This window comes from Heterodontus francisci, chromosome X, assembly GCF_036365525.1.
Source record: "Heterodontus francisci isolate sHetFra1 chromosome X, sHetFra1.hap1, whole genome shotgun sequence".
Lineage (NCBI taxonomy): Eukaryota > Metazoa > Chordata > Chondrichthyes > Heterodontiformes > Heterodontidae > Heterodontus > Heterodontus francisci.
This window is the reverse complement of record NC_090421.1, coordinates 3,702,355-3,729,064: the sequence shown is the minus strand read 5'-3', so window position 1 is coordinate 3,729,064 and position 26,710 is coordinate 3,702,355. Positions and strand designations below refer to the sequence as shown.

The 26,710-nt window shown below is 43.6% G+C and overlaps 1 protein-coding gene across 2 annotated transcripts; it reads right to left on the bottom strand.

Moving 5' to 3' along the window:
- Nucleotides 1–749: 749 nt before the first annotated feature.
- Nucleotides 750–17,814, bottom strand: zgc:113184 (uncharacterized protein LOC553745 homolog). 2 transcript variants are annotated; one of them, XM_068024934.1, is made up of 5 exons: nucleotides 17,365–17,814; nucleotides 10,462–10,574; nucleotides 7,472–7,593; nucleotides 4,879–5,480; nucleotides 750–3,380 (listed from the first exon to the last, which is right to left on the bottom strand). In XM_068024934.1, exons 3-5 carry the CDS (start codon nucleotides 7,581–7,583, stop codon nucleotides 3,201–3,203), a joined length of 894 nt encoding a protein of 297 aa, XP_067881035.1. In that variant the 5' UTR covers nucleotides 7,584–7,593; nucleotides 10,462–10,574; nucleotides 17,365–17,814; the 3' UTR covers nucleotides 750–3,200. The 2 variants fall into 2 exon arrangements, with proteins under 2 accessions (XP_067881035.1, XP_067881036.1); XM_068024935.1 differs by lacking the exon at nucleotides 17,365–17,814 and having other exon boundaries at nucleotides 10,462–17,357.
- Nucleotides 17,815–26,710: the final 8,896 nt, after the last annotated feature.

Genomic DNA, 26,710 nt, shown 5'->3' with positions numbered 1-26,710 from the left:
CGAATAAGATTTCGAAATATATTTGTGTATCAAGTAGGTAGTTGATCACAATATTACTGTTCACCAATGGCAAATAAAAGGACTACAGCTCCTTTGAGCATTTCAGAATTGGTGGAATGAGTGTGCAGTGTTTGACTGGTGCTGCTAGATATATGCACTGGATATTTTCAGTGGCTAAGGGCAGTTTGAGCAGAGCGCATTTGGCCCATGCATTCTAACTGTCATTTCAAGTCAAATCAAATGAGAAAATTATACTCAAGGCCTATAGGACTGTAAGGTTTTTGACTTTATGATTGCGAATGGGAGAAAAAAAGTAAGGCTCCTTTTAAAAGCCAGAGGTAAAGGCTCGGCTGAAGTTGAAGGTGTACGGCTTCATAAGAATCACTTCACTCCTGAATTGAGGTCTAACAATGGCTGACACATCAATCTACCTGTAGCAAATTCGAATGATTATCTGACTCACTAAGACTAATCATTTGAACAACTCGTCAAAGGAGACCAGCAGTTGTTGATTAGATTTGCACTGTTGCTTTCTCAGATTTGAAGGATATTAGAGCAATAGCACAAGGCTTTTGAAGTTAAAGGCTCTGAAATCTCAAAATGGATGATGATGAAATCAGTAGAAATAAAAAGTAATTGAGTCATGTACTTGTGAGGATTGCTAGCCCATTAAGGAGTTTTGCAATTCAAGCCAGAAGATTACAAGTCTTCACTCAGTCCTACCCTGATTGTAATATTTTTTACTGTATTGTAAACCAATGTTAAATTGATATTTTTTATCCCATCATTTTTGCTCAATTACACTTAAAGGTTCAGGAAAAAATGTTGCTGTTCTTTTTCTTGGGAAGTTATACCAGGAGTCATTTCATCCCTCAGAAAATGGACTTATCAAAAGGCAATGAGAATTATACCTAGCCTAATACAAGAAGGCTCAAACAGCAGATTGGCAATTTTATATAGTTTATCTGAAGAATATATTTTTACATAATTAATAGAAGAGTGAAGAGCTTTGTATCCAAAAGGCAAAATACACAAGGTAGCAAAACGACTGGGTCCCAGGTCCAACTCCACTCTGTGCTGATCAGATAATTTAGTAGGTGCAATGTTCTATACAGCTGAATAGTCAGCAGCAAATCTGAAAAATCAGACATGGCTGGTATGAGCACTACAAACCCTCTAGAAGACTCACTTTCTTAATAAGATTAACCCCAGTTAGCTCTCCTGTCCCAAATGTTGCTCTTCGGTTAGGTACTAGGGTTGTTGGGTTAGAACCGTTGAACTTAACCAATTAGAAGCAACCCTCTGTGCTGTCTGTCCGTTTGATGGCAAGTTGAAGCTTTTGTTGCTTCATTGTTATACAGGAATTTCAAGTTACATTTACGTACCACACATATGGAATGTATGTAGACCTATATACTGCAATTATCTTGGCTTTGCTACCATGTAGTTGCTACAATCTGATACATCAAGCCATATTTTAAGATAAGAAATATTTTCTAATAGCTCTCTAATTAAAGAGCTCCATATGCCAATCTGTAAGTCAAATAATTAGACTAGCAAACAAATAAGAACAAAGAACAGTACAGCACAGGAACAGGCCATTCGGCCCTCCAAGCCTGCGCCAATTAAATATCAACCTGTTAGTCACTATAACACCACAGGAGGTCACATGACACAATACCATCACAGTGGAAGACTAAAGCCCGGCTACCCGACTAGATCTGACTACATGTGTCGGGTTCGGGTCGGGTCAGGTCTATATTCCGAGTCCAGCATTCGGGCTCGGCTCGGGTCGGGCTGGTCACTGTTTCCAGGAAGTCACGGAATCAGGCTTACTCATGATTCCCCACAACTCCAGCTGCAGGAATAGCCTGCTGCCAGAATGGATGAACGATATTCGTGTTGTATCGGGTTGGGTCAGGTACGAAAAAAAATTAAAGGGCTCAGGCTCGGGTCGGGTTCGGGTTGGCTCTGGTTGGGTTGGGTCCGGGTTGGGTTTTAATCTTATACCCGAGTCAGGCTTTAGGGAGGACACGTAACACAATCTGGTCAAGTGGAACACCTGTCCTGGGGCTGTACTTACACAAGTCTTTGGAGGTAGCAGGAAGGATGTTGAAAAGGCATACAGGATCCTTGGTTTTATAGAGTACAACAAGGAAGTTATACTAACCCTTTATAAAACACTGTTTAGGCCCCAGCTGGAATATTGTGTCCAATTCTGGACACCACACTTCAGGAAGGATGTCAAGGTCTTGGAGAGGGTGCAGAGAAGATTTACTAGAATGGTACCAGGGATTGGATGGACTTGAGAGACTGGAGAAGCTGGGGTGGTTCTCCTTAGAGCAGAGAAGGTTAAGGGGTGATTTAATAGATGTATTCAAAATCATGAAGGGTTTGAGCAGATAAGAAAAACTGTTTCTAGTGGCAGGAGGGTCAGTAACCAGAGAACACAGATATAAGGTGATTGCCAAAAGACCCAGAGGCAACATATGGAAATAAAAGGTAAACAGCAAGTGATTATGACCTGGAATGCACTGCCTGAAAGGGCGGTGGCAGCAGATTCACAAGGGCTTTCAAAAGGGAATTGGATAAATACTTGAAGTGGAAAAATTACAGGGCTATGGGGGAAAGAACAGGGGAGTGGGACATATGTGTCAGCTCTTTCAGAGAGCTGACATGGGTACAATGGGCCAAATGGCCTCCTACTGTGCTGTATCATTCTATGATATCACTGTAGTGGAGGTCACATGAAATGTAGTAATAATGTCACTGTAGTTCATTTTGCAAGTCTGCCTGTTATCTGTCAGAAACAGCAATGTTTCCCTTACTGGTGATGACGTAATCTGAACCCTTCCCTGGTGAGCTGCTGCCTGGTAACACACTCCTGCTGTGTGTTATTCTGTAGATCAAACACTTTCCGCCATCTGTTCTCTGCACTACATAGAGTATAAAGTGGTCTTCTGTGTAGAAAATTCTGTTCTCACATTAGTTTAATTACCTCCCTGTCACCTCCTGCCCCATGTGCTGCTTCACGTCTGCTTTGAGTGTCCCTCACCCCTACCACTGCATTCTTTTAGCAGCAAACATCTTCACCCACACGTGGCCAGTCAGCGTCCATTGAATCCAGTACTGTGCTGCTCATTGGCCTTTTGCAGTTGTATGTAACATTAATCAAATGTCCAAAAATGCAGCCACAGGAGTTACTCGCATTCAATATGTCCAGTGAGATGCACCAAGTAATCGCCTCGAGTTGCTGCACCAGCTGGGAACACAGCTTGGCAGAATTCACAGACTTGGGAGTTAAGGCTTGATTCAGAGTTCAGTGTGGTTTCGTGTTCCGCACGGCAATCCTCAGGTAAATAATGAGGGCTCCACGAACTCTGCAGCCAATCAAAAACACCGTTAACATTTATCATATAAACGGAACCAGTTTGTGTTATTGGAAGGTTTTTTTCCTCCCAGCAGATTGGTGTGCCATTCCTCACAGTGAGTCTGAGGGTACGTTGTTTTATAACAATAAGGCTGTTATTCCATGTAATACACAATGTATTAGCCTGGTCACTGACTTATAGTGACTGAATAAATCAAATTCTGTCTCTATTGCATGGTGTTCTAGGCTTTTTATCCATGTTTTGGGAATTGAATTGTAAAACTATAAATTAGTGATCTTGATTATTCCATATTCACCAATGAGAGGTCTTTATTTTATATACATTCTTTTACCCATTTATTTGCTTTTTATCCCTTAACTTTTTTAAGTTGAGGAGACATAACAAAAGGGTTTGCAAGATGTACTAGGGTGGAGGTAGGTACCTGCTTTTAGCAGTACGGGGGTTGGGATTTGGTAGCACTGGGGTAAGGGATGCTGGAATTTGGCAGCCATGGGGTGGAGACCATAGAATGATACAGCACAGAAGGAGGCCATTTGGGCCATTGTGCCTGTGCTGGTCCTTTGAAAGATGTTGGGGTTTGGCAGTAGTGCCGTGGAAATGCTTTGGTTTGGCAACATTTTAAATTTACCATTTTGGTCTTCTTCAACTGTACCGCCAAGAGTGGACAGTGCTCACTCCGCCGAGTTGTCTTTTTAAATGGCAATTGGGGTCCTATGTACATCATATGACCCCAAGTTGCATATTAAAAGGGCCCACTACCTGAAACAGGCAAGTGTCTGACCACCCAGCGCTAGGCCCCTTTATAAATGACGACGACTGGAGCATCAGCATTAGTAGGGCAGTAAGTAATACACAGAGAGTCTGAAGCTGTCACCAGCCAGCTCGAGTTAAAAATTACTATACTTTTTGCTGAATTTTGAGCTCATTGATATGGGTCAGTGCTGGAAAACGAAACACTTTTCCACTGAATGTCAGCATCAAGGACTCCCTGGTGGGGTCTAGCACAGGTTGTACCCAGAATCCTTTACACTGCACCAACACTCTGTCTCAGCCCAATCTGCCTGTTCCAGGAATGTGACAGGTGAACCACTGATACCAGCCATATCCGTACTTCTTCGAGTGAAATTAGTCAATTAATGCTGGGTTATGGGTAGTTTTATGCTGTGGGCCTGCACCTACTAGCAGTTGTTTACGACTGGAATCATTTCAAAGTGGGCATTTATATTTAGCAGGGAGGGTACAGTAGTCTGGATTCAAAGCCAGAGATCAGAGATGGAAGGACAGTGTGATATGCCTCTGTACTTCAGACTCTGGAGCCTGACTTTCAATCCAGCCCTGTCCACAGAGTACATTTTTGTTGATTCACATGGTGTAATTATTGGCTTCTAGCCACTTTCAAAAGTACCGGACAGTCCGATATATAGATTGCCGATAGATGTTTGAACAAGGTGACACCGCTATACAATATAAAATCACAGTTGCCTACCTGCTGTGGCCCCCTTATCTCTGGAGGGATGAAAAGTTCAGGTATAACAGACGCACAGTCTGTGGAATGATAAACAACAGCCGAGTCCAAGCTCCTCGGCACCAGAACATCTTCCGAATCATTGAATGTATCTGAATACTCTTTTTCCTGAAAGGGGTAGTCTGACCCTGAAAGTACCACCCCCTCACCCAGGAAGGGATCAGGAATATTCACAGTTGGCTTTTCCAATGCATTCCTGTCTACATTAAAGTTATAAGTGCTTCTGTAGTCATCATACAAGTTGCTGGCAGAGCCTTGAACACTTTCATCAGCTGGAGTCGGAAGTTCTGGTAGATCAACAGTGTTCAGGCAGGGTAATTTTTCTGGTTCACTGATTAAAAAGTTGTAATAGTCATTGGTTGGGGGAAATTTGATGTCAAGTTTGGAACAGTACTCAAGCTCCTTGCCATGGTTTCTGTCCACCATAACACCTTGAGAATCAGCAGGCAAATTGTAGGCAGCTACCTGGAGGTCTTTCTTCTGCTGTGATCTGAGGAAGGGTCCTTCAGATTGGTCTGGTTTCCCAGCATCTGTGCACTGTATTGGTACAGTGAAGGGCATATCTGAAAGAAAGCAAGAAGGAGAATCAGGAAAAAAACTGGAAGATTTTGACTAAAATGTATTTTGTATCTTGAGACATTATATATGAGGATATGGAAACAGAAAATGATGGAACTACACAGGTCAGCCAGCATCTGAGAGAGAGAGTTATAATTGACGATTTGGACAAAGGGCCATCAGTTCATGTCGAGTTATGGGTCCATGAGTGCTGGGCATCCTCCGATACCTTACTGAAACCGCCATTATTCATGGGTGAGCCTTGCTGGCGAGTTCCTGTATAGACAAGTATGGCACAGTATGACAAAATGTCAAGGTAGAGGGATTCTGGGAGATTATGTCAAGTTTTAAAATGCTTCCTTGCAGCAAAAGGGTGAGACCTTGAGAGCAGACAGTGAAAACAGCTTCTGTGTCTGTGTAGATTTATCTCGTAGTGAGATAAGGAAGCTCGAAATGTAAAAGCATCGAGATAAAGCAGTCAACACAAAGGGGTACTACTTGCGCAAATATGAAAGGTTAGCAACCATCACAAAATGATCCTTGGTTGGTTAAGAAAAGCATCCTTTAATACAAGACTAATCACTGATTGGGAGAGGGGAGGGTTAACTGGAAAGCTGCCAGGATAAAAGAAGTCCTGTCTTTGACAATGTACGGCAGAGAATTTTCAAACAACAAGAGACAAGAAAGAGAGACAACCAAAAACTTAAGACCAAAAGCTGCAAAAGAAAGAGTCGTGTGCTCTGCCATCCAGTCTCTAATGTGGGTAATATCTGTGTTAGGCTGTTAATCACTGTCTGAGTTTGTGACAATGGCTTTTCTGAAAACTTAACAAACTTGTCTTTACCTTTATCTCAATAAAGTTGATTCACAACCAGCTTTATGTTGCCAAGTCTGTTCCCACCTTAGAAGGGGGTATCAACCACCCCTATCTTATCAAATCATACCTACCTATATGTTATTTGGTGTAAACATGGGAATTCTGACAGTATGACAAAAATAATGATTAACATTGGTGAATAAATTTCCCCATTGGCAGCACCTCTAACTATGCCATGCGGATATAAATATATTAATCAGCGTGTTCACAATATCACTGTACATAAAGAAAAACCTTGCATTTATACAGCACCTTTCATGACCACAAGATGTCATAAAGTGATTCAAGCTAATGTATTACTTTTGAAGTGTAGTCGTTGTTATGTAGGTAAATGCAGCAGCCGATTTGTACATAGCATGGTCCCACAACCAGCAAATAGATGAATGACCAATTTATGTGTGTTTGGTGGTGTTGGTTGAGGTGGGGGGAAATGTTGGCCATGACACTGGAAGAACTCCCCTGCCATGGGATCTGGGGGCCACAGTTTAACCAGGGGAATCCAGAACAAGAGGACAATCTTAAAATTAGAGCTAGACCGTTTCAAAGTGAATTCAGGAAGCAGATTTTCACACAAAGATGATCAGGACCACAGGTCCCCAAAAGGCTGCGGATGATGGGTCAATCAAAATTTTCAAGACAGATTGATCATTTTTGTCCGGGAAGGGAGATCAGGATATGGAGGAAAGGCAGATAAATGGAGTGATGTCTAGATCAGCCACAATCTAACTGAATGGCGGAACAGTTTTGAGGGGCTGATTGGCCTCCTCCTGTTCCTATGTTCCTCACGAAAAGCCAATTTTGAAAGGAAAAAAAGCTTTCCTGTTAAGGAGTAGACCTGTTTTGTTGATCTCTGTCAATTCTTGCATTACTTCACCATTGCTCACCTTGATGAGAAAAATTCACCATATAAAATACACACCCCTATCCATTTATATTCTAGGTCCTGCATGCTCTTCCTCTAAATGTCACATTACCTCCCATAGCATTTTTTTTCCTTCACAATTTATGTCACACTTTATTGATAGCACCTGTTATTATATAAAAATGTGCACCTTCCATCTCACCATGAACACCATAGGAGAACTGCTCGTCTAGATTGAAAAACTGCGCTTTACTCACCAGCGGCTATTTCTCTCTTCTCAGTTAGTTCCTTAATAAGTTCTGCCTGCCTCACACACACAGTTTGCAACCGTCTAAACTCCTGGTACAGCAGTCCAAATGCTTCTTCCATCTCCTTAACACTGGTGGAAAGCAAGAGTTCAAACATTAGTCATGCCAGTGCCACTTTGCAATATCAGTTGATAAGTTGAGTCTGAACCTCTAGAATGTCCGGCTTCCCAACAAATTTAAAGATTGATTTCTACTTCACTGAAGGAGCTAGATTACCTTGACCCACACAAAGGGCTGTCCCCATAAATCAGTAGGTCAGTCTACACACTGATTTGGGAACTGAGCCATACAGAGTAGGAAAATAAAAGCAAAATACTGCGGATGCTGGAAATCTGAAACAAAAACAAGAAATGCTGGAATCACTCAGCAGGTCTGGCAGCATCTGTGGAAAGAGAAGCAGAGTTAACGTTTCGGGTCAGTGACCCTTCTTCGGAACTGACAAATATTAGAAAAGTCACAGATTATAAGCAAGTGAGGTGGGGGTGGGGCAAGAGATAACAAAGGAGAAGGTGCAGATTGGACCAGGCCACATAGCTGACCAAAAGGTCACGGAGCAAAGGCAAACAATATGTTAATAGTGTGTTGAAAGACAAAGCATTAGTACAGATTAGGTGTAAATACACTGATTATTGAACAGCAGCAAGTGCAAACCTGAAAAAAACAGTGGGTAAGCAAACTGAACAAACTAAGATGAAATGAAATAAATGCAAAAAAAAGGATTCTAAAAAATGTAAAAAAGAATGTAAAAAAAGAAAAAAGGAAGAAAAACTAACTAAAAATGAAAGTAAAATGGGGGGCTGTCATGCTCTGAAATTATTGAACTCAATGTTCAGTCCGGCAGGCTGAAGTGTGCCTAATCGGTAGATGAGATGCTGTTCCTCGAGCTTGCGTTGATGTTCACTGGAACACTGCAGCAATCCCAGGACAGAGATGTGAGCATGAGAGCAGGGGGGAAGTGTTGAAATGGCAAGCAACCGGAAGCTCAGGGTCCTGCTTGCGGACTGAGCGGAGATGTTCCGCAAAGCGGTCACCCAGTCTGCGCTTGGTCTCCCCAATGTAGAGGAGACCACACTATGAGCAGCGAATACAGTATACTACATTGAAAGAAGTACAAGTAAATCGCTGCTTCACCTGAAAGGAGTGTTTGGGGCCTGGGATAGTGAGGAGAGAGGAGGTAGGAGTATCCCAGGTTTAATCCCTGGCCTGTGTTGCGTTCACTGATCTTACCCAGGACACCAATGTGGGTGAGACAATTGGCCTCAGTGTCTCCAGGCTAGGGAAGGGGGGAAAGTAATCAAGGCTTTGTCCTCCTACTTACATCGTAGTAACCCCTTCTGAAAAAGTAAACACATGGATTTGAGTAAGGAGACAATCAACTTGGCTCTGTTAAAGTAGAAACCTTGAAAATCCCGGAATTATTTCATCAACAATTGGAGGCTGCAATGGGAGAAGTTTAGGGTCATTCTGAATGGATGAAGTAAGATGGGTTGAATGGCCTTCCTCAATGTTAATCATCTTGTGGTCATCACTTCCAAGAGAGGAGAGAAAATTGTCTTTAAAAGCAGGAATATGAACAAATGGTAACAGTGGCTGGAATTTTATGTTGGGCGGAAGGTCCCACCCACCGACCTGAAAGTCAGTGGTGAGCCCACCTCCATTGGGATTTTTCATTCCCCAGACCCTTAATTGGCCTTGGGCAGTTATTCCACCTCCTTGAGGCAGGAGGTCCTGCTTAATGGAGCTGCTGGCCAATCAGCAGCGGTGGACACTGTTGGGACTACACCCAACCATCGCAAGCAAGGTGAAGGACGGCTCCGGAACGAAGCTACGTTTTTGGGCCCTGGCGAGGTGGGGTGGGGGGGGTGGGTGGGTGTTGGTTGGGTGGGGTGCGAGAGTGTTGTGTGTGGGAGCGGTTGGGGTTTCGGGGTGCCCAATCAGGAGGGCCCCCCCCCCAGTCCGCAACAAGGCCACCAGGTTTTACCTGGCGGTGTTTTTGAGGACTTTGCCATTTGCCCGCTGTGGGTAAAATACCTGCGACGGTGGGAGGAAGCCCTTAAGTAGCAGTTAATTGGCCACTTAATGGCCTTGATTGGCTTGGGGCAAGTGGGCCATTTCTTGCCGCTGCCGCCCCCGGTAAAAGGTGTCGAGAACGGCCCCCGTCACCCCCACCCCACCCCCCACCCCCCCCGCCTCCCACTCAATTTTCCCCCCCCTCCCCCTCCCCCTCACCACCCCCCACCACCAGCCCACTCGTTGGGGGGCCGTAAAATTCCAGCCAGTATCTTTAAAAACTGATGTGGACCACAACGACCAAGCACACTGCACTGACATTGTACTCTTTATTAAGGCTCACTATGGTTCATGCATTGCTGTTAACTTGGCCTTAAACTTTTATTGTATTTGTTTTAGATAATTTCTGCAAGACAATCCTGGTTAAATATGACTGTATTTTAATGGATTCCTGCTCAAGCACAGGAGCCAACACAAATGAGTGTATTAATTGCTTTATTTATTGCTGTATCTGTCTATTTATTTTTCACATTGTCAACCTCTTCCCCACCCTCATGCACCACATACCATTTCTCTGACATAGGAGGGGTGAAATCAGCCAGATTTCCACTCCTGATCACTATCCACTGGCTCCAGCTGACAAGCATTGTGTGCAGTAGACATCTGTTTCGGACAGAATGGGATGCAAAGCTACCCATGGTCGACTGACAAGAAAATACTTAACAGAAATTATGAGGCTCTGCTGCCAGGAACCTCACTAGACAAAGGGTAGTGAATCAGGCCTACATCGTTGTAGCTCTATCGCCAACCTGTGCTTGCATCTAGCGAGGCTCCACACTGCCATTGGAGCTTTATGACTTGGCAACTTTACAGTTGTTTAACTTATAACATCTACATTAGAGGGTCACCAAAGACACAAGGAAACCTACCTGATCTGTGCCGATATCTTGAAAACAGCTTGGTATTGAGATCACTTGAAAAGCACCTTGTTATACAACATCACGACTTCATTTGTTGAGAATTTTCAGGTTGATTCTGTTGCCTGGGGGTGGAGGGAGAAATTAATTGCTTTAAAACTAGTGACTCCACCTAAATAAAACAAATAAATGCACTTTTAAACAAGGGAATCCACCCGAAACAAGTGAATCCATGTGGAAAACAAGTGAACTTATCTTAAAACAAACAAAAAAACCTCCCTTTAAAATAAATGTTTGGCAAATTTGAAAGAGGGCACCGTCATTTGAAACAAGTCTAACTGTGAAGAGGATTGCTGGTCCCCTTTAGTAGGAGTTTACACAGTGAGGTTTACCTCTCTCTCTGCTACAAGTTTCATCAGACCTTGGACCAACCTCCAAAATTAATTTTGAATTTATGCAGGGAAGAAAAAAACCTAAATTCTACTGGATTCTGGTACAAGTGTCTCTTTAAGTTAATGTTTCTTCACATGTGCAACGGGATATTTCACTGCTCATGTGCAACACTATACCAGCTGGAGTGTGCTCTCCGCAATGTTTATGTCTTTCTGGTATGGGTGTAAAGGATGATTGACAGATGTGTTTTCCTATTAAAAATGTTGTATATTTGAACTCTAAAACATTGGACAAAGATCATTAGAACACAAGGGTATGGGGATACTAGGCATTCCTGGAGAGAATGAACTCTCAAGTCTGATCCAACATCTGCCTAGCTTTGTACGTTAAACAGCTATCCCTGATTACTGCTACCAATTGGCCTTCACTTTTGCCTCTCCCTTTCACTTGTTCCTGATATCTCTTTTGCTTGTTAGATATTAAAATCCCCCATGATTAATCACAGTCTGACTTTTCACAGCCTCATTAACTTGTTTAAGTAACTTGCCATATTTGAGCTGGTCTTCATTATTTATTTATTTAGAGATACAGCACTGAAACAGGCCCTTCGGCCCACCGAGTCTGTGCCGACCATCAACCACCCATTTATACTAACCCTACAGTAATCCCTTATTCCCTATCACCTACCTACACCAGGGGCAATTTACAATGGCCAATTTACCTATCACCTGCAAGTCTTTGGCGGTGGGAGGAAACCGGAGCACCCGGCGAAAACCCACGCGGTCACAGGGAGAACTTGCAAACTCCGCACAGGCAGTACCCAGAATTGAACCTGGGTCCCTGGAGCTGTGAAGCTGCGGTGCTAACCACTGCGCCACTGTGCCACCCATTTTTGGTGTTTTTCCCTGGGTAGCCCATACCTCAAAACAAAGAAATTGTTGCAATATTTGATTTAGATATGAAAGAAATAGAAATGTGTTGACCAGGCATACCTCAAAATGAGGTGTTTACCTGGTGAAGTTACAACTCAGGAGTACTTGCGTGCCAAACCCTTGACATTCAATAGCATTACGTTCGCTGAATCCCCCACTATCAACATCTTGGGGGGGTTACCATTAACCAGAAACTGAACTGGAGTAGCCATATAAATACCATGGCTTCAACAGCAGGTCAGAGGCTAGGAATCCTGTGGTGAATAACTCACCTCCTGACTCCCCAATGCCTGTCCACCATCTACAAGGCACAAGTCAGGAGTGTGATGGAATACTCTCCACTTGCCTGGATGGGTGCAGCTCCAACAACACTTAGGAACCTCAACACCATCCAGGACAAAGCAGCCCACTTGATCGGCACCCCTCCACCACCTTCAACATTCACTCCCTCCAACACCGATGCACAGTGGCAGCAGTGTGTACCATCTACAAGATGCACTGCAGCAACTCACCAGGAATCCTTCGGCAGAACCTTCCAAACCCGTGACCTCTACCAACTAGAAGGACAAGGGCAGTAGATGCATGGGAACACCACCACCTGCAAGTTCCCCTCCAAGTCACACACTGTCCTGATTTGGAACTATATCGCCGTTCCTTCACTGTCGCTGGGTGAAAATCCTGGAACTCCCTTCCTAACAGCACTGTGGGTGTACCTACCCCACATGGACTGCAGCAGTTCAAGAAGGCACCTCACCACCACCTTCTCATGGGCAATTCAGGATGGGCACTAAATGCTATCCTTGCCAGCGACACTCACATCCCATGAACGAATAAAAAAAAAGGTAGAGACTACGTGTCTCATTAACCCTGCTTCTGCATCAGGCCTGTGGGGTGAAAACTGCTAGTTTGTGCAGGCTTGATTAAATATCCAGATCCTGCATCTCTGTTTCACTCACTCTTTAATGTCCTAGTTTTAAAATCACTACAATCTGTTTACAGCATATTAATGGATCACCAACTCTCTCATTTCCCTGGAGATTGCCAGTTTTCCTTATTTAATTTTCTATACTGCATACTGGTCACCTGTCCTATAAATCACAGGAATTCCTACAGATATGGAAGTGCTGGGAACCTCTGTCACTGGTGTCACTAAAGATCCCATTCCTGGTAATGCACTAAGGTGAGTGTATGTAGTAGGGGAGGAAGGAGAAAGAAATTAAACTCATGGAAACCATGGCAATATTGATATTGCTCCTAAAAGGAGTTTCATTTATGGTTAAGGTTCACAGGAACCTGTAACATTGGTTTCACTGGGCTTCAGCACTGAAAGCACTCAACTTCCCATTTACCGTGCAATACATAACCAGACTTCCCAAATTTCAAAACTTATTTAAGGTACCGACACTGTTCGATTCATCACTCCTATTCAACGCACTCGGTGTAAATAGGCAGGAGGATGTCAGTAAGCCCTTTCCAGCAATGTGTACTGAGGGACCGAAAGTAAAATTCTCATTGATCATGAAAGGATGGTCCCAGGTTACGGTGGGCAGAATGAGGGATTGTGTGTAAAGCTATAGGTCAAGATTATAAAATTAAAGATGCCACAAGCTAAACTTCATTTAAGGAGTAACTTCTTGATACTATTACCAAGTTACATTATATAAAGGGATCTCAGGGGATAAAGCTCAAATGGAAACCTGTGATCTCCATGCACTTCTTTTCCCGATTTACTTTCTTTCCTGTTGCTCCTGATCCAGGCCACAGTCCTTTTGATTCCCATTCCTGAAAGGAGGGATCCCACCTCCGTGCTTTTAGTTTTAACTGAAGCCTGCCAGACCCATACATACAAAAGTTTCTGATACAGTCCCATCTGTGAAGGTCAGGTCATTTGTATTAAAGAGCATCACTGACATCAGTAATACTGCATGGCTGCAACTAATGGCAAATGTAAAAGAAGTGGTCAATGTGTATAATGATGTTTAGTGCAGGTGGCACTGAGTTGACAAGATCAAGTCCTGAAAAAAGATGGATGATGGGTGAGCTGGAGGGGCTGAAAGGCTTTATTCTTAATGTCAGACCTGTGCTACTTGACAACAAAAATAATTTGGGAACAAAGTAAATGTATATATAACAGGGCAGAACATTAATTAGATTTCCAATTTTGCAACTGGATTTCAACTGGTCAATAGAGGAAGCAGGATTGATAAAAATAAAAACTATCAACACTGGACAGTTGAAATAAAGGCAAAAAGTGCTGGAAGTACACAGCAGATCAATCAAAATCTGAAAGAAAAAAGATGGCTTAATGAAGTAACAGTTTTAGTAGAAAAGTACAAAACCAAAGTGCTGAAGATGTTAGAAATCTGAAATAATGAGAGGTTAGCGACCTGAAACTTTAACTCTGTTTCTCTCTCCACATATGTTGCCTAACCTGCTGAGTAGTTCTAGCATTTTTTGCTTTTATAACAGTTTAAGTAAGGTCAATAAAGTAATGGGTTTAGTAGAACTAATGGAGTATTGAGTTTAGTTAACTATCAACATAAGTAGCAGCAAACAAAGTTATTAATATCCAGTTACATCTCGAGAACCCTCAACTAATTTTCTCAACAGGTATTGATTCAGTTCTATTTTAAAAGGAACCGACTGACTCAGAATCAACAATTGCAGGGCTAGCAAGGATTTGAACTGTCAGCTCTCTTCATTCTTGTCACAGAAATCCAGAGAAGGTTATTTGCTTGCATGAGCAATGGTGCCTTGAGAATGACTGTACGTGTAAACAGATCAAGCTCCAGGAACGAGGCACAGCCATATTCTAGTTTGGGTGTTGCCCACATGGTATCAGTGGGTAGATGTGTGAAAAACCCCACAGTCCCTGCTGCTACCTAGCTTTCTACTCAATGCTATTGTACAGATTAAGACAGCATTTCCCAGCAGTTAGGAAAGCAAAGTTCACCGGCAGGCCCAAAAAAATCCAGTACATGTTACTGACCACATCTGGCTGTGAAGTCACTTTCTGCGGCTTTTTAAACAGTTTTCCCCTCATTACCGCTCTGCCCCCCAACCTTCTCCTTGGGCCAAGATGACAGGAAGAATCGGACCAGCCTCCTCTCTAGCACACTGCTTATGCTTTCATCTCTCCATGATCCAAGCTCCTCCTTTATTTTTTCCCTCAGGGCGGTTTAGCATCCTAGTTTTTAAATGTCCTTCTGAACTTCAAATCCAAAAGCCCTACGTTCATACAGGAGCTCCACAGATTCTGAAGCCAAACAGAAGTCACAGCTGTTGGTGTAAATCTATCTAGCCCCTCACCCACAACTTCCAATTCTTCAAATTTGTTTCTAGCAGTCAGGCTGTCCATACTGGGCAATTTCTGAGTGTGAGATATATCTGAGGGGTCCAGTCATTGAACAATTCATCATACCAAAAAGTGACGAGCTACATCCATCACATGGGATCCTGGGGGTGATGGGAGGCACCAAACACCATTATCATCATCATTCTCTCGCCTCTTCCCCGTCTTTCTCTTCCTGTTCTCTCTCTCTTTGCAGCCCTTTTGGCTGTGCATTTGCAAGTAGCTGGAGAGTGAGAGAAAGTAAGAGGCGAGACTATCCCAGCACCAGTGACGGTCTCTATTAAAACTTATAGGTTTCATATTAAAGGACTGATAGTTTTAACACAGGATACTCATTAATGCTATGGACGGCAGGATAGTTCTCTTTTGCCCAACCACCATAGCAAACACGCAGTAGGTTCTGATAAGAGAGCTGGAGCAATTTTATTCCTTGCAATACCTGTTATGTAAGAGCCCTTCTGCCTGAAGTATATGGACTTTAGTTTCAATCAAAACTCGAGCTCCAATCTCAGCCCCATCGAACTACTCTACTTGACAGGATTTTGAAGAAAGGCCCAGGCCATGCACCATCTCCGAGCCAGAGAATGAGTGGTACAAAAGCAAAATATTGCAGATGCTGGAAATCGGAAATAAAAACAGAAAGTGCTGCAAATGCTCAGCAGGGGGTCAGGCAGTATCTGTGGCGAGAGTTAATGTTTCAGGTCGATGACGTTTCACCAGAACAGAGAATGAGTGGTCTGCTCCTTTAGTTTAGTTTAGAGATACAGCACTGAAACAGGCCCTTCGGCCCACCGAGTCTGTGCCGACCATCAACCACCCATTTATACTAATCCTACATTCCTACCACATCCCCACCTGTCCCTATATTTCCCTACCACCTACCTATACTAGTGACAATTTATAATGGCCAATTTACCTACCAACCTGCAAGTCTTTTGGCTTGTGGGAGGAAACCGGAGCACCCGGAGAAAACCCACGCAGACACAGGGAGAACTTGCAAACTCCACCCAGAATTGAACCCGGGTCGCTGGAGCTGTGAGGCTGCAGTGCTAACCACTGCGCCACTGTGCCGCCCAATTCCAATTCCAATCTGGACTGTTCAGCGAGAAGCACAAAACAGACCTGCCTGACAGATTATAGAAAGACTCTATGGAAGGTAGCCAGTGCCTGTGGAAGCATATCTCAGCATGAATGAAGGCCTTTGGGACAAGACAAACATTGGAAACAAAATGAGAGCAAGTCTAAGTATAAAGGCAGTTTGAATAAAAGTTTGCAAAAATGTGTGAATCAACTTCAGGAGTTTAGAGACCATCTATAACTGTTAGTGTTTTCACAGGAGTATAAAAGGACTGTTTGACCTACTACTCTTCAAAGGGCGGAATGATGAAAGTATGGATCCTTTTCACGTGGATGTACCTCTTCTCGCGTGTCGCCCCACCCCCGCCAAGTACTCTTGTGAAAAGGCTGACAATTACAGACTATACCTTACTAAAATCACCAAGCTACAGTAGAGGCACTGTAGTAGCTCAAATTGGGACAACCTTCACCCACACTACTTCCAGTTTCAGACAACCGTGCGGGTATTTGCAAAACAGAACAAATTAAACTGATATTCAACTGAAAATAAAAATACATGATCAGAGTTTCCTGTATTTTGTGAGGGGGAAGGGGATAGATAAGTTAGAAAAATGTGAAACCCCATTAACATGTTCAGAAATTCCAGACTGCCTATTTAACTCATGGAGTTCACGATTGCCTTAAAATAGCGCAGAGAGGAATTTATTCGAATAATTCCCAATAGAAATAAACTAGTAAGTTTTTCTCAACACCCACCATAATTTTTTTTAAACAAAAGAAACATTTCTTATGAGACTATTAACGCCGGATAGTGAAGTGACACAGTGCACTTGGTCATGTAAGGTGTTCCACTGAGAAGGTCGAGAGAAGGGAAACTGGTTATGAGATTCCATTCACACACCTGCTCGTTGCTTTCAAAGCAGAATTGGTAGAGATCTAAATAATCGGTCTACTTTTCTTATTGGTGAGCTCTTTATTCTTATCATCCCTGACTCTAATAGTATTTGTATCAGCGACAGAAATAATTGCAGATCACAGTAAAGCGACAGCAAAACTGGCTCTTAGATTTCTTGTTCCCGAATGTTCATTCATTAAAAGTCATCGCATAATGAGTGTTCATAAACAAAAAGCATATTGGTGTACTTATCTTGACAAACGTACAGGATTTCCCCTGCCATCTCCTCGCTGGCGATGATGAGTTGGCCTGAAATTGTCTGTCCTCGCGCCAGCTCCCAGCCCAACTTGTCAATTTCACTCCATTCCTTCAGATTCTTTATTATAAACACAGATGCTGACTTCTGGTTTCAGCGGGACTTTCCCGGCAGTTGTGTCAAACAACGGTAACGTCAGTGGAACAGGAAACATAGAAGGTCTGCTCTCTTTCATTTTAGAGACGCCCTTTTCTCCAACTTTTCTTCATTTCAAACATTCACCGGAAACCTGACAGTTTCTGGGGCCCCTCTGACAACGCAGCACTCTCCCAGTACTGCATTGGGAGTGTCAGCCTTGATTTTACCTCCGACTTTCGAAGCCAGCATCTTTAAGTATGTAAATTAAGTACCGATGAGGTCAGCAGGGTGTTTGCTGGCATCCTTCCATCTATGAAAGATGATGGTCACGCAGCAAACAATCCATTTAGGTGGGGTGTCTTCTTTTGGTGCACCTTTCTTGATGGCTGTGAAGGCTAATCCTTGAGAGGCAGGCACTGCCACAAGTGCTGCACGTGAAGCTGCCAAGTGATGCTGTGAGTTGTTGTTTTCGGCGTTGGCGTCGGTTGCCAAGCTGCTGTAGCAACCGGTCATTGTGGTAGTGCACGCCAGTCCACAGGATGTGTCACCATTTCCCTCTTTCACCAGCTAGTGACTCCCAGGTGCGACAGTTGACATTTAGGGCCATGTCACACTTTCAAGCATCCTTGAAGCGGAGCTTTGGGCGTTCCACTAGTCATCTGGCTCCAGCTACCTCACCATACAGAAGGTCCTTGGGTATGCGATCATCTTCCATCCTGCGGACATGCCCAATCCACCAAAGCCGCCTCTGTTTGATTTGTGCCAACACACTTGGGAGCTCTGTCTTTGAGAGGACTGCCACATTTGTGATTTTGTCCTGCCAGGATATACCCATAATACACCACAGACAGCGAAGATGGAAATTATTGAGCTTCTTTTCCTGGTAGCTGTAAGTCACCCATGTTTCATATCTGCAGGAAAGGCGAAGGTCATGAGCATGGAGAAGAAGATGTCAAACAGAGTGGGGACTAGGACACAACCCTGTTTCACTCCATTCTTCACTCTGAAACTGTCAGAAGTGGAGCCATCAAACTGTACTGTGCAGTGCACGTCATCATGGAAGGAGCGGATGAGACTGAGGAGCTTCAGTTCACAGCCAATTTTTCCCAAAATCTTGTACAGCCCTGCTCTGCTGACGGTGTCGAATGCCTTAGTGAGATCTACAAAAGAAAGATAAAGGGGTATACTCTGTTCCCTACACTTCCCTTGTAGCTGGCCTATGGAAAAGATCATATCCACAGTAGATCTGTCGGCACGGAAACCACACTACACTTCCGGGTACACTCAGTCTGCCAGTAAATGGAGTCTTTTAAGTATGACCCTAGCAAAGGTCTTCCCCGTGAGACTAAAGAGTGAGATGTCCTTGTAGTTGTTGCAGTCTCCTTTGGTATCACACATCCCCTGTGGAACACAGCCTACTTTCCAGCAGAGAAGGAGACGGTCATAAAGGCCTGGCAATAGATGGGATTTTCCATGTTTGAGCAGTTCAGCTGGGATTCTGTCCTTGCCTGGTGCCCTTCTGTTAGGTTGGTGGTCTATGGCCTTCTTGAGCTCCAGTGATGAGGATTCTTCATCTAACTCATCCAGGACAAGACGTCGCGGGACAGCATCAAGTGCAGACAGGGAGATGTCCAACTCACAGGACTACAGCTCACAGTAGTGTTCAGCCCAGCGGGACATCTGTTTATTTCTGTCAGTGAGTACTTCACCATCTGCTAACTTCAGGGAGCAACTTTGGTGATGGCAGGGCCAAGCACTCTCTTGATCCCTTCGTACATAGCTCTTAGATTTCCTTTGTCACATGCAGTTTGGATTTCTTGACATAAGCTGATCCAGTGTTTGTTTGCGCCGTATCTCCCTCTCCTTTGCACAGCTGTCTTGGCTACTTTCAGGTCATACAGTGTCTTAGCTGTTAGGTTTGATGTTGTGCATCATTTGGCTTTGTTTTTTGCAGCAATGACAGATATCATCGCAGCGGAGTAGGTCTCAAACCAGTCCTTGTTGTGGGTTCTGCCTTTACCAAATGATGCTTCTGCTGCTTCACAGATGATTGAGCTTAGTGACTTCCAAGCTTCATCGATGCCAGCATTGGTGCTTCCTGTTAAGGCTTTGGTGGGTAGCAAGTGTTCTAGCGACAGTGCGAATTGTTGGTATTTGGCATCATTGCTTCTGCAAGGGATGCCTGGATTATAGCTCCAACTTTAGAAGCCAACAGGGTCCATCTTTAAATATGCAGGTCAAGTACCGATGAGGCCAGCAGGGCCTACTGAAATTTTAACCAAACAATTACACAGGGAAGATAGGCCAACCCAGAGGGAAGAAGAGACGGGGCTCGAAGAGGCCCAAAAATAGAATACTTTTTAATTTTGGCACCTAAATTCACCATTGTCCACTCCCAGGACAAGTATAGTAAGACAAATAAAAAGTTCCCTCTTCTCTTCCCCAACAATGGGACTTAACCCCCAACATGAGAACCCCATGTCCCACTCTATCAGTCTCATGTTCCCCTTCCCCACACTAGCTGTCCTCACAGCCTTTTTGAATGAAATTGCAAATCAAGTGTCAGTTTGTGAGCAGTGTTTTGCCTAGGACCTGTAACCACTGGGAGCTAAAATGGGGCCATAGGAAATAGGAGCAGTAGGCCATTTGGCCCATCGAGCCTGCTCCACCATTCAAACAGATCATAGCTGATCATCTACCTCTACGCCATTTTTCCCCCACTATCCCTATATCCCTTGATGTTGTTAGTATTCAGAAAACTATCAATCTCAGTCTTGAACATGCTCAATAATTGAGCTTCCACAGCCCTCTGGGGTAGAGAATTCCACAGATTCACCACACTCTGAGTAAAGAAATTCCTCCTCATCTCAGTCTTAAATGGCATACCCCTTCCTGACACCCATCCCCTTCCCTTAATTCATTACACTGGGGATTCTTTACAGAAGCAGAGAGGGGGCATTCAAGTAGTCTTGGCTGGAGTTAAATCTCATCCCTGAGGGGAAAGGATACTGTGCTCACTCATTGCACCATTCAGTCCCCCTCAATTATCTATATCTGGTTATATCCACCTGTGGTATATTTGTCAGACACTGAAACTTTGTATTTTCCAAATTGTCAAATTCTAGTAATTATAAACTTAATGGGGGTAATTTTGACTTTGCATGATAAGTGTAAAATGGGAGATATTGATTCAGCAGCCCATTATATATCTCTCCTAATTATCATTGAATTTGCATTGAGTGCAGAGGAGATCATTGGGGAAATTGCCTGAAAGACTTTAATGATGGCAGTGCTCAAAGGTATCTACTTCAATGCAAGGAGTATGGCAAATAAAGCAGATGAGCTAGGGGCACAGATAGACATGTGGCAGTATGATATCAAAGCTATTACAGAAACATGGCTTAAGGAGAGACAGGAATGGCAGTTCAACGTTTCTGGTTACAGGGTTTTCAGAAGTGATAGAGAGGGGGATAAGAAAGGAGGGGGAGTGGCAATTTTGCTCAAAGGAACAATTACAGCTATGAGGAGGGATGATGTGTTGGAAGGTTCATCAAATAAGGCCATATGGATCAAGCTAAGGGACAAAAAAGTGACAATCACACTGCTGGGAATGTACTATAGACGCCCAAACAGTCAGAGGCAGATGGAAGAGCAGATATGTAGGCAAATCTCTGAGAAGTGCAAGAACAATAGGGCAGTAGGGGATTTTAACTACCCCAATATTAACTGGGATCGTTTTAGTGTGAAAGGAATTGAGGGAGCAGAATTCTTGAGGTGCATCCAGGAGAACTTTTTTGGCCAGTATGTAGCAAGTCCAACAAGAGAGGGTGCAGTTTTGGACTTAGTTTTAGGAAATGAAGCTGGGCAGGTGGACGGAGTGGCAGTGGGAGAGCATTTTGGCAGTAGTGATCATAATTCAGTCAGTTTTAACATAATTCTGGAAAAGGACAGAAATGGAACAGGAATTAGAGTTCTCCATTGGGGCAAGGCAAGTTTTACTAAACTGAGGAGTGATTAAGCGAAAGTAGACTGGAAACAGCTACCCGAGGGTAAATCAGTGTCAGAGCAGTGGGAGGCATTCAAAGGGGAGATTCAAGGGGTTCAGAATAAACATGTTCCCACAAAGAAAAAGGGTGAAGCGGCCAAATCTAGAGCCCCATGGATGTCAAGGAGCCTACAGAGTAAGATAAAGCAGAAAAGGAAAGCTTATGTCCAACACCGAGAACTCAATACTACAGATGATGATTGCACAATGTTCAGCACCATTCGCGACTCCTCAGCTACTGAAGCAGTCCGTGTAGAAATGCAGCAAGACCTGGACAATATCCAGGCTTGGGCTAATAAGTGGCAAGTAACATTCGCGCCACACAAGTGCCAGGCAATGACCATCTCCAACAAGAGGGTATCTAACCATCTCCCTTGACATTCAATGGCATTACGATTGCTGAATCCCCCACTATCAAGATCCTAGGGGTTACCATTGACCAGAAACTGAACTGGAGCGGCCATATAAATACCGTGGCTACAAGAGCAGGTCAGAGGCTAGGAATCCTGTGGCGAGTAACTCACCTCCTGACTCCCCAAAGCCTGTCCACCATCTACAAGGCACAAGTCAGGAGGGTGATGGAATACTCTCCACTTGCCTGGATGGGTGCAGCTCCAACAACACTCAAGAAGCTCGACACCATCCAGGACAAAGCAGCCTGCTTGATTGGCACCCCATCCACAACATTCACTCCTTCCACCATTGACACACAGTGGCAGCAGTGTGTACCATCTACAAGATGCACTGCAGCAACGCACCAAGGCTCCTTAGACAGCACCTTCCAAACCCGCAACCTCTATCACCTAGAAGGACAAGGGCAGCAAATGCATGGGAACACCACCACCTGCAAGTTCCCCTCCAAGCCACACACCATCCTGACTTGGAAGTAAATCGCCGTTCCTTCTGAGGAGTGCAAATGGTGCTGAACATTGTGCAATCATCATCTGTAGTACTGAGTTCTCTGTGTCAGACATAAGCTTTCCTTTTCTGCTTTATCTTACCCTGTAAGCTCCTTGACATCCATGGGGGTTTAGAGTTGGCCGTCCCACACTTTTTCTTTGTTGCTGGGTCAAAATCCTGGAACTCCCTTCCTAACAGCACTGTTGATGTATCTATCCCTCATGGACTGCAGCGGTTTAAGAAGGCAGCTCACCACCACCTTCTCAAGGGCAATTAGGGATGGACAATAAATGCTGACAAAAACTCACGACTCTCTGAGAGAAAACATTTCTTCTCATCTCTGTCTTAAATGGGTGACCCCTTTTTTAAAAACTGTCATCCCTACTTCTAGATTTTCCCACAAGAGGAAACATCCTTTCCACATCCACCCTGTCAAGACCCCTCAGGATCTTATATGTTTCAATTAAGTCACCTCTTATTCTTCTAAATTCCAGCAGATACAAGCCTAGCCTGTCCAATTTTTCCTCATAACAGAACCCGCCCATTCCAGGTATTAGTCTAGTAAACCTTCTCTGAACTGCTTCCAATGCATTTACATCCTTCCTTAAATAAGGAGACCAATACTGAACACAGTACTCCAGGTGTGGTCTCACCAATACCCTGTATAACTGAAGCATAACCTCCCTACTTTTGTATTCAATTCCCCTCAAAATAAACAATATTCTATTAGTTTTCCTAATTACTTGCTGAACCTGCATACGAACCGTTTGCGATTCATGCACTAGGACACTCAGATCCCTCGGCACCTCAGAGCTCTGCAATCTCTCACCATTTAAATAATATGCTTCTTTTTTATTCTTCCTGCCAAAATGGACAATTTCACATTTTCCCACATTATACTCCATTTGCCAAATCTTAGCCTACTCACTTAACCTATCTATATCCCTTTGTAGCATCCTTATGTGCTCTTCTCAACTTATTTTCCTACCTATCTTTGTGTCATCTGCAAATTTAGCAACCATACCTTCGGTCCCTTCATCCAAGTCATTTCTATAAATAGTAAAAAGTTGAGGCCCCAGCACTGATCCCTGCGGCACACCACTCGTTACATCTTGCCAACCAGAAAATGAATAATTTATGCCTACTCTCTGCTTCCTGTTAGCTAGCCCATCTACTATCCATGCCAATATGTTACCCCCTACTCATGAGCTTTTATTTTCCGCAATAACCTTTGATGTGGCACCGAATCAAATGCCTTCTGGAAATCTAAGTACAGTACATCCACCAGTTCCCCTATATCCACAGCACATGTTACTTCTTCAAAGAACTCCAATAAATTGGTTAAACATGATTTCCCTTTCACAAAACCATGTTGGCTCTGCCTGATTACCGAGAATTTTTCTAAGTGCCCGACTATAACGTCTTTCGTGATAGCTTCTAACATTTTTCCTATGACAGATGTTAATTTTTGAAGAAGTAACAAGGAAGATTGATAAGGGTAGCTGATGTGGTCGACATGGATTTTAGTAAGGCTTTTGACAACGTCCCACATGACAGACTGGTTAAAAAAATAAAAGCCCATGGGATCCAAGGAAATGTAGCAAGGTGGATACAAATTTGACAGTGGCAGGAAACAAAGGATAATGGTTGATGGGAATTTTTGCGACTGGAGGGATGTTTCCAGTGGCATTCGCAGGGCTCACTACTGTGTCCCCTGCTTTTTGTGGTATATATTAATGATTTGGATGTAAATGTAGGGGGCATGATCAAGAAGCTTGCAAACGACACAAAGATTGGCCATGTGGTAGATAGCAAGGAGGATAGCTGTAGGCCACAGGAAGATATCGATGGACTGGTCAGGTAAGCAGAAAAGTGGCAAATGGAATTCAACCCAGAGAAGTGTGAGGTGATGCATTTGGAGAGATCAAACAAGGCAAAGGACTACACGATTAATGAGAGAATACTGAGAGGTGTAGAAGTAAGGGATCTTGGAGTGAATATCCACAGATCCCTGAAGGTAGCAGGACAGGTTGATAAGGTGGTTAAGAAGGCATATGGAATCCTGTCCTTTATTAGCCGAGGTATAGAATATAACAGCAGGGAGGTTATGTTGGAACTGTATAAATCATTAGTTAGGCCACAACTTGAGTACGGTGTGCAGTTCTGGGGCCACCTCATTACAGAAAGGATGTAATTGCACTAGAAAGGGTACAGAGGAAACTTATGAGGATGTTGCCAGGACTGGAAAAATGCAGCTATGAGGAAAGATTGGATAGGCTGATGTTGTTCTCCTTGGAACAGAGAAGGCTGAGGGAGATCTGATTGAAATGTACAAAAATGTGAGGGGCCTGGATAGAGTGGATGTGAAGGGCCAATTTACCTTAGCAGAGAGGTCAGGTGACTGGGGGCGTAGATTTAAAGTGATTGGTACAAAGATTAGAGGGGAGATGAGGAAAAACTTTTTCACCAGCAGGTGATGGGGGTCTGGAACTCACTGCCTGAAAGGGTAGTAGAGGCATAAACCCTTAGTTCACTCAAAAGGTGTCTGGATATGCACCTCAAGTGCCGTAAGCTGCAGGGCTACGGACCAAATGCTGGAAGGTGGGATTAGACTGGGTGGCTCATGTTTCAGCTGGCATAGATAGGATGGGCCAAGTGGCCTCTTTCTACGATTCTAACAAAACTGAATTAATGATGGCTAAACCTGTCTGGGTCAATGAGCATTTACTGCATGGATGAAAAAACAACTCAACAGAAATATTCAGCCAAAAAAAAAGTTAAAAAGTTAATTCTGATCGCATGACATCAGTGTGGACAAGTAGTGAAACCCTGGCTCATCGTACTCAGCAGACAACACTCATTCTTGTCTTGCAACCACAGATTGATAGCTGTATTCTGCCCATGGGTTTGTACTCAGTCAGCTAATTGAAAACAAACATGAGTACTGCTTTGGTGGTTAATTGGCAGCAGGTTCAAGGCTGTAATTCAATCAAGTGGTTCTGATAACATCATGAACCACAAAAGTAACTATGGGATTGAAGGTTACAAGGATTGCCACAAATGGTCAAATGCTGCAACAAACACAATGGTTCTGACACTGCTGGGGTCATGTGAGGAATGCATCTGATTAGAGCAGTACGGCCTGTTAGTTGGGTTGATATCCTGGAGTTCACATGATAGTCTTCAGTTTTCACAAGAGACATTTCACTGAACTCAATCTTCTCGGATGTGCTCTTTACCTATGGTTTATTGCTCCCTTATGTGATTATATAGGTTGGATCAAGTCCATGCTCATGCAAATTGCAGCTGGTTTGTGAAGGGAATGAGGTTCATTTTTCCACCTCCTGGTGGTATTCACTCCTTGCTCTCTACTTCCTCTCCAAAGAGGCCTTTGTCTTCATGTGAGCCCAGAAAGTGAGTGCTGACCGACCCCAGAAAGCATCATAGTTGAGCCAGGTTCTGTCCTCATCTGAAGTCCACACGTTTGCGATCGGGAGTGGGAACACTGCCTGATTTTTCCTGTTCCAATCCTAAGGGCATTGAGGTCAATTGTACTTGTACTTCCACTTCCACAGACCCCTCAGAGATCATAAGAACATAGAACATAAGTTTAGTTTAGTTTAGATATACAGCACTGAAACAGGCCCTTCGGCCCACCGAGTCTGTGCCGACCATCAACCACCCATTTATACTAATCCTACACTAATCCCATATTCCTACCACATCCCCACCTGTCCCTATATTTCCCTACCACCTACCTATACTAGGGGCAATTTATAATGGCCAATTTACCTACCAACCTAAGAACTAGGAGCAGGAGTAGGCAATTCAGCCCCTTGAGCCTGCTCCGCCATTCAATACGACCATGGCTGATCTCATCTCAGCCTCAACTCCACTTTCCTGCCTGTTCTCCATACCCCTTCAACCCAATACTAATTAAAAATAGTTATCCCTCATCCAACATCACTAAATAAAACTGATTATCTGGTCATGTATCTCATTGTGGGCATTGATGTGCGCAAATTGGCAGTTGTGTTTCCCTACATTACAATAGTGACTACACTTCAAAAGTACCTCATTGGCTCTCAACACTTTTAGACAGCCTGAGGTCATGAAAGGCACTATATAAATGCAATCCCTTTCTTAATCTTCTTCCCTCCCCTTATATACAGTAAGTGTGCACCAAGTCATACCATCTGGCCCATTACTGTTACCACCAGTGACTCATGGAACATATATATATATATATATATATATATATATATATATATAT